General features: G+C 32.1%; 1 protein-coding gene across 1 annotated transcript; it reads right to left on the bottom strand.

The window, feature by feature from the left end:
- Positions 1-5,661: 5,661 nt before the first annotated feature.
- Positions 5,662-9,150, bottom strand: LOC139515740 (small nuclear ribonucleoprotein Sm D2). The gene is made up of 3 exons (XM_071305412.1): positions 9,012-9,150; positions 6,565-6,744; positions 5,662-6,224 (listed from the first exon to the last, which is right to left on the bottom strand). The coding sequence occupies exons 1-3, from the start codon at positions 9,014-9,016 to the stop codon at positions 6,050-6,052; spliced, it is 360 nt and encodes a 119-aa protein (XP_071161513.1). The 5' UTR covers positions 9,017-9,150; the 3' UTR covers positions 5,662-6,049.
- Positions 9,151-9,157: the final 7 nt, after the last annotated feature.

Raw genomic sequence — 9,157 nt, 5'->3', positions numbered from 1 at the left:
TACGTGGTTATATTCAAGATCTGCATGTAGATGATGAAATTTTAACTGGAGAAGACAATATTATGGAGGCTTTAGACAACATTTTGCAAACCTTGCAGTTCCTTCAAGAGATGAAGACTTTAACTTTGAAAACGAAAATTCAATTAAATATGAAATTGACATTATAACCGAATTAACAAAGAACTCGGAAATTAAAGAACCAACAAAATGTGAAATATACAAAGCTCTAAATTCAATGAAGAAAGGGAAAGCTTCTGATTCATTTGACTTAACTGTTGAAAATTTTATATACGCAGGAGATAATCTTATAGATTCTATACATCAAATTCTAGTTGATATTTTCAAAAAAGGATTAATTCCAGATCTTCTTAAAAAAGGACTCCTTTCTCCAGTATTTAAAAACAAGGGATCAATTTTAGAAATAAAGAATTATCGTGGAATAACAGTTCTCCCAGTTTTCTGTAAAATCATTGAATCTATTCTGAAATTAAGAATCCGGCCAACAAGTTTACCAAGACAATGCACTTTGCAAAGAGGTTTCACACAGAACTCAGCTCCATTAAATGCGTCATTCATTTTAGAAGAGGTAAATAGAGAATCATTAGATTTGGGAAAACTACTGATAATAGTATTATTAGACGCTAAGTCAGCCTTTGACGTTGTGGTTCATCAAAATCTAATGCGTAATTTATATCATCTTGGAATACAAGATAGACACTGGAATCTCATCAACAATCTCCATAAACATGCCTCATCTGTAATAAAACTTAATGGAAAAACGTCAAATGAATTTATCATTTCACAAGGAGTTCGTCAGGGTGGTATTCTCAGTGCGGATCTTTACAAGATATATATAGACCCACTACTGCACCATTTACAACAATCTAAGTTAGGAAGTAAAATTGGCCATATACCATGTTGTGCAACAGCTTGTGCGGATGACATTACTTTAAATACTACAGATCCAAACGAAGCACAAATATTACTAAACATGGCTTATGAATACAGTTGTAATGAACACTACAAATTACAACCACAAAAAAGTGTTGTTATTGAGATGGAGAACAAAAGGAAAAAAAGACATAGCTGTATAGATCTGAGATTGAAAGACAAGAAGCTACCAGTAGTAGAAAAAGCAACACATTTGGGAATACAAAGATCAAAATCTAGAAAGGAAACGTTAAATAACACCATCAACGAGAACATTAAAAAAGCAAGGAGAACAGCATATAGTCTCATGGCTGCAGGTTTTCATGGAAACAATGGTTTAGATCCAAGCACCTGTATTCATATAATGAAAACTTGTGTCTTACCAACATTACTTTATGGTCTGGAGATACTGATACCAACTAAATTAAATATTGATAAATTGGAAATGTTTTTCAAAAAAATGCTCAAACAGATTTTGTCTCTACCTCAAAATGCTCCTGATGTAGTACCATACATTATATCTGGAATGATTCCTATTGAAGGACAAATACATATAAAAATACTGAGCTACTTTTACAGTATATGTTTACTATCAGAGGAATCAACTGAAAAACAAATTGCTAGAAGACAATTAGCAGTCAAAGACCAAGATAGTCACAGTTGGTTCATTGAAGTAAAAATAATTATTTGGAAATATGCTCTTCCAGAAATTTACCTTCTTTTAGACACTCCGTATACAAAAATTCAATGGAAAAATTTAATGTACAGTTATATAAATAAATATTGGAAAGAGTACTATACAGATATCTCCAAGCTATACAGAAATATAAGCTATTTAAATGTTGATGAATACCACCCCGGAAAACAACACCCGCTCATCTATATCAAAACATCATCTTCAAGAGACATAAACCGTCTGCCTGTTAAGTTAAAACTTGTTTCTGGTACATACATTCTTCAAGAAAACAGATCTAGATTTAATCAGAATAATGTTGAAGCCACCTGCCTTCTGTGTGGACAAGAAACTGAAGATTTACCACACTTTTTATTGAGATGTACATTATTAGAAACAACCAGAAAAGCGACCTTAGAAGATCTTCAGAAGGAATATCATAATCTTACAGATAGAGAAATGGAATACCTTACTGAAACTGATAAAATCAAAATTATACTGGACTGCTCTTATCTCCTTACGGAAAAAGTTGGACGTAGCAACAAAAATATAAACATCAAAATGTTATCTGCATTGGAATTTCAGTGTCGCAGATATGTTTTTAACATTCATAGAGCAAGATATAGGATGCTGTCTGATATAAAAAACAGGAAAAAATAGGGACATATCAAGTATGCATAACCCATTAAAAATATATGTATATACACCAAATATAGTAGACCTATTACATACGACCAAAAACACAAAAACTTTACAATAACAACTGAACCATGAAAATGAGGACAAGGTCAGATGACACCTGCCAGTTGGACATGTACATCTTAGTCCTTCCATTTGATACACCGAATATACTAGACCTATATTGCTTATAGTATTTGAGATATGGTCTTTACCATCCAAACCTAAACCTTGTTCAGTGATTCATGAAACAAGGCCGAGGTCAAGTGGAAACTGTCTGACGGGCGTGAGGACCTTGCAAGGCATGCACATACCAAATATAGTTATCCTAATTCTCAAAATAAGAGAAAAATTAACATTACAAAAAATCTTTACTTTTTTCAAGTAGTCACTGAACCATGAAAATGAGGTCAAGGACGATAGACGTAAGGGATCTATATACAAAATATGAAGCATCCAGGTTTTCCACCTTCTAAAATAAAAGTTTAAGAAGTTAGCTTCAAAAGTAGATGGGTAATGTATATATACAATATAATATATAATTCATATGACCACAACCCCCTAAATCAATCTCAACCTTCCTTTTGTTGATATAAATCTTGTGTTTAAATTTCATAAATTATTATTTCATTGTATTTACTTATACTAAAGTTATTGCTTAGAAACCAAATGTCTTAGGACTGCGACAACGTGATACCAATATACGACCGCAAAATATTTGTAGTCGTATAAAAATATAATATGCAATATAGTTCCTCTAGTTCAAAGGCAGTATTTTGTATTTAGCTTTTCTGCATACCTTTAAACATTCTTTCAGGTAATCTAGTACATCTCATTTCTCAAATACCGAAGACTCTGTTCAAGTGACTAGATGTGTCAGAATCACATAAATAGCTGTCTCAAAAAGTTGTAAATCTGCAATTTCAAAAACATGTGAACTCAAAAATGCATGGATAGTATCCAACTCTCAAGACCAATACTATTTGATGACAAATTTCCCTTAAAAATTTTAAACTAACAGCAAACAAGAAGTGGATGTACTGTATATCTAACAAGATATGTTGAAACCACATGAACATCAGCATAGTTGAAAGAAACATAAACTTGACCTGCAATCTATCATCATGGAAGACTCGAATATCAAAAATCAGGGTAAACCTGGAGCTTATAGAAAGTCTTTTTACGGTGTTTTTCAACAATTATTAAATATCGAAACCAGTAATTTCTTCAATAACCAGCAGACCAGAAAGAAACTTGAACTAGATATGCAACACATCATGGTCAACTCAAGTCACATACCAAAAATCAGCCCAATATCTGAAAGCATTTACAAAACCAGGTGCTCCGCAGAGCCCAGCTTTATACAACCGCAGAAGTCAAACCCTGAACAGTTGGGGCAAGTATGGAGACAACATTCAAGCTTGATACAGCTCTGAATTTGGATGTGATCAAATTTTTGACATAATATGAGTTTCTAACACAAAACAAATGTCAAGATCTTACAAATTTAATGCGCAATAGTGTGCAATTAAAGATTTCTTCTTTTAACTTTTCATTTGAGAAATTTGATAAATAGAAATTGAAAACAACTACCAACCCCCCTTTTTTTGCAATTAGTCCAAAACCTGACATTTCTTGTACAAGTAGTGTAAGGGAGGTAAATCTGAACATATCAAACAATGTATGTTAAAAGTATTAGAATTACCTCCCTTACACTGCTTTTAAATTGTCATAATTGTCCATTGACCAGAAATACCTAGTTTTTCCCCTTTTTTGCCTCGAATTTCAAAATATTTTGAGCCATAACCCCCCAAAGTCAATACTAACCATCCCTCCATGGTATGTAAACTTGTGGTTTAATTTCAGAGAGATTCATACACTAAAACATAAGTTATTGTTTGAAAACTACAAAGATGATTATTTTGGGCCCCCTTTTTGGCTCCCAATTCCTAAACTATTGGAACCTTCTTGTAAAAATTTATAGAGATCCATACACTTAAACACAAGTTATTGTCTGTAAACTAGAAAAATGCTTGTTTATGGCCCCTTTTTGGTCCTAAATTCCTACACTGTTTGCCCAAAGAACCCCTTACAATAAATCCCAACCTTCTACTTATGGTATTTAAACATTGTGGTAAAATTTCAGAACAATTGAAATACTAATACACATCTTTTTGTCCTGTAACTAGATAAATGCTGTTTTTGGCCCCTTTGAACCCCTAATTCCTAAACCTTTGGGAGCATAAACCCCAAAATCAATCCCAAGCTTCCTTTTGTGGTTATAAACATTGTGTTAAAATTTTATTTATTTCTTTTTACTTATTCAAAAGTTATTATCCGGAAACAATCCATCTTCAGACGAAGACGACCACCAGAAACCAATATTCTACCAAATTTTTTTGCGGTCGTATAAAAAATGCATAAAAATTGCTTGTTGCAAATAACGGATATGGCTCCAACAACTTTGTTGAGGTGCCATAAAAAAGACAATATTAAAAATAACCTGTCTTTCATTGTCTAAGGCGGATCAAAGCTTTCAATGGAACTCCAAAAATCCAGTCTATCATCTGGAAACAAATTATGACCAACATGAGGATTCCAATATATCCCAAACTCTTGCAAACTCCTTGAGCAGGATAATGAAAAGTAAAATTGGTAACTAAGAAAAGAAAATGTCTAAATTACTATTTTTTTAGAAGGCATAATTTCAGAATGGCAAGGGCAACCTGGAATATAATCCATAACTTAGTTTTCAAATCATAATGTCAACTTTTTGAAATCCCTAGTCATGCTAGTTGGCTTGTACATTTTTTTAAGTTTTCAAAAACAAAGAAGCAAGACACACTGCCCAATTCAATTCATTATGCTTCATTTTCATGATGTCATTACTTATTACCAGTATGCTTGTACGATGGGTTATTTAAGTCAATGATGTTTATTCTACTACAAAAATGTATAGCAGTCCTTTGTTAATTCATGTACATGATGTCTTATTGTCATTTTGCTTAGTTTCTTTTGTTAACTATTCTGACATCAGACTAGGTCTTTTTTTGTATTGTGGTTTTACTGTGCATATTGCTGTTTGTTTATTATACATTGGCTAGTGATATAGGGGGAGGGGGAGATCTCACAAAATATGTTTAACCCTGCCTAAAGTCAGGAGCCTCTGGTCTTCGTTAGTCTTTTAATTTAGTATGACTTCCATTAGCACTGGACAAGTACACATTTTTGTTTAGGAGCCAGCTGAAGACAGACACTGGGTGTGGGTTTTTCTTGCTGTGTTGAATACCAATCTACTCTTTGGTCAGGTTGTCTCTTTGTGATATATTCTGCACTTCAATTCTCAATTTATATGTGTACTATAAATGTAAATAAATAACTTTCTCATGACAACATGTTTATTAGTATAAAATGAACATTTGCTAATGTACATATAAAATAATGACTTTGAATGAATGAAAATGACTGAATGTAAAAATTACTTTGTTTTAGACGTTTAGTTTGTGTCAGAATATCTAAATCATGATTGAACAAGTCATTTCTATTCAAATCTGATGCAACAAACCAAAACTATTTTGAACAAAGATCTTGTTTTGTTAAAAGATATTTAAGTCTTTTTAAGACTCCACGGTTTGAATTTGAAATTACCAGCCTATCGAGAGAGAACAAGTCTGACAGATAACATAGTAAATACACAATTCTGCATCTTTGCAGTCCTGTTTTTACAATACAAAATATTCTGATTTTCCATGGAACACCATTGTACATTTATTTGCTGGTAGCCATTGGATTCCTGAGAACCAAGATAACGGAATCTCCTCGTAAGAACATTTTTGAGATATATCTGTCTTTGTTCACTGGCTTGGATTTCTTCTTTCCTTTTCCTGTTTTAGGGGTCTCTGTCCACATTTCCTTCACATTTTCCAATACCATATTACAATGTCTGAAATAATCATAATAAACGAAATCAGATGGTGATGTGAGGCAGATGCTACATGATGAGATTCTTAAGGTTATTGGTATTTGGATTTCGCAGTTTGTTATTTATTTTCATCAATAAAAATATACAAATTTGCATGAAATTGGATGCTCCTTCAAAGTTGAAAAAAAAAATCAAAAAGAGGTTGCATCACTGTCATAATTGAAGAAAGGAATACAAACAATAATATAGATTACTATCACAACCCTCAATGATTTGTCTGTGACAGTTCGAATTAGTTTACAAATGCATGCAATGGGACATACATGTAAATGCAATGGTTCAGTCTTGCTGATATACCTACCTATCAAAAGCTTTCACTCTGGCCAATAATTTCTTGTTGTTTCTGCAGTTGATAAGGACTTGAGTGTTGTTCTTTACTGACTGGGTCAGTACAGACAGGGGACCGGTATTAAACTCTTCTTGTTCCCTACTGGACAACTCTTCTGGAGTCATCTCACTTTTGGGTTTTTGTAATAATGCACTGAAAAATAAAATAAAATATCAATTAACTATGAATTAAATCATGTTCATACAATATATAATGTTAATGCAGTTTAACTTAAATCTTTGTGATATCATTTATCAGGAATGGAATTAGTGGTACCATTTTATACAACTCTAGAACAGTTAAAGTGATGTCTACAAAATTCATATTTGATCTGTATTTTGTGGTAATATGCATTGTGTATGTTCTGGACCATATGAGTATTTGGACCATAAGCGTATGGTCATGACCATATGGGTATATACTCATATGGTCTGGGTAATTAACAGGTTTACTTTTAATACTTAACTCTTCATATAACCCTTCTGGTTAATTGTCACATCATTTAAAAAAGAAAGACACTACCAAAAGTCATTTTATTATAGATCAATTAAAAGATATTGATAACAAGATTAACTAAATAAAATAAGCAGTTTCACCCAGTAAATTTCATCATTAGTCAAAATTATTAGAAACACATTTTATACCACTGGTCATTACTGATACATTTTGTACATGTATGTTTTTATGAGTGAATGGTTAAATGCTGATTTGGGAGGAAAACGTCCAAAAATATCTGTTAGGCCAAAATTAAAAATATGTTTGTTTCCCCTCCCCCCACCCGGGTCAAAAAATTATTTTCCACAAAAAAATCGAAATTATTTTTTTTCCTGAAAATAATTTGTTTCCATTTTTGGAAAGTACTTGAAAGCAGAAGGTTTGATAATCTTAATAAATACACTCAAATTGAGCACAAACAACTGATAAGTGGCCTGGACTATACAAGTCAAACCATTCATGTGACCATGCTATGACAATCACATCCAGTTAAAAAAAAAAAAAAAAAAGAACCTGCCTTCCTGGTCTGTTTACAAAGGGTAGACCCGGGGGAGGGGAAACAGACATTCTTTTCAATGTGGCCTTACATAAGAAGTCAACCGTTTTACTATAAACTGATATAAAAGTGCAAGATAAAGAGTCTAATTACATGTATTTGCTTACAGTTTGAAACTTTTAAATTACCATTAACAGTTCAGAAATTTTTTTACTTATACATGTTTTTGTTTTTAAAAATGATTGACGTCACTGGAATGGACCCTAGTTTTTTTTAGTAATATCTGTGATGTGATGTTATTCAGTCATGTTATAATATTGGAGATCTAGAGCTTTTTAAAAACACTGTACACATAGGAACGACCCAGGACCCATAAAACATAATGGTTCTCTTAGGAAATGTGGGAGTTTTTGCAATTGAGATTTAAAAAAAACAAACTATTCAATGATTGATTATGTGGTGTGGAAAATTAACTCCCTTCTTTCAAGGATATTGTTTCATAAAAATGCTAATAAGAATTTCCTTTTTGTCTTTTTGAAACATACTAAATTCTATTCTGTATCTTAAAGCTAGAAATTACATTTAAAAAAGATTGAAACCAATCGTCGTTTAACGATGCCATAAGTTTGTTTTTTTTCATTTGGATTTTATATTACGAAAATTATTCTGCGCCATGTTTAAACTGGTGTTATTGAGCTCCGACTCATGAATAAAATTTTCTTAAAGTGATGGATTAACTATTTCTTTAACACAAGTAAGTATTTTTTTTAATAGTTTTCGTGCTTAAGTTATTTAAAATGATATTTGGCCCGTTAAATATTTGACATAGAAAGAAGATTTAAGCAATTTTGTTCCGAACCTGAAATGATGTCGGAAAGTGCTAAAAGAATTTAACATATCTCTATATGACTTCGCATTTAAAAAAAAATAAAAATGAAAATATCAGTATAAAAACGTTAAAAATTGAATAAAAATACGAAGTCATATGTTATAGGACTAGTGTCAACTGTGAATAGAAATTGTTTACATATTTGGTTACTTGTTCTTTGAAAATAAGTTGTTTCACTGGGAATTATTAACACATCTCATTTATAAACTAAAAGTGAAACAAGGAAGGCCCTTCTTGAGTTCTGTTCATTGGTTTGTTTACGCCAGATCCGGTAGTATTTTTTGTATTTCTAAAACAACTATATTAAATTCTCGACAATATTATCTTATTGTATGCTACACCATGTTTGTGTTAGGAAGTATGATGAGGATGGAGACCTTTAGTACAGTGAACCGTGCAAAAAAATATGTAAACAAACACTTGTGGTGGTCAATACAACACCAAAATCCGTGTAAATAAGGATGAGAATAACGAAAATTGAGATAAAAACAATAGGAAATATGCATGAATAAGTGATAAAGGATATTAAACTGTTCTTACGACATGATGATGAATTGATGCAAATAGATTATTTGCAGTTACAAAATATTTGGCTTGTGCCGCCGCTTTAACCGGAAGTTGATAGTAAAACGTTTGTACTGGTCCCCTATATGTAATTGCATGTGCTGGTTGAAAACACATAAGGA

Source organism: Mytilus edulis, chromosome 3, assembly GCF_963676685.1.
Source record: "Mytilus edulis chromosome 3, xbMytEdul2.2, whole genome shotgun sequence".
Lineage (NCBI taxonomy): Eukaryota > Metazoa > Mollusca > Bivalvia > Mytilida > Mytilidae > Mytilus > Mytilus edulis.
This window is presented reverse-complemented; position numbering and strand designations above follow the sequence as displayed.

Excerpts from the sequence above, each read along its gene's own strand:
- LOC139515740 (XM_071305412.1), bottom strand. Across the intron at positions 6,225-6,564 it reads AGAGTGAAAGCTTTTGATAG|ACATTGTAATATGGTATTGG; the intron begins GTAGGTATATCA and ends TGATTATTTCAG.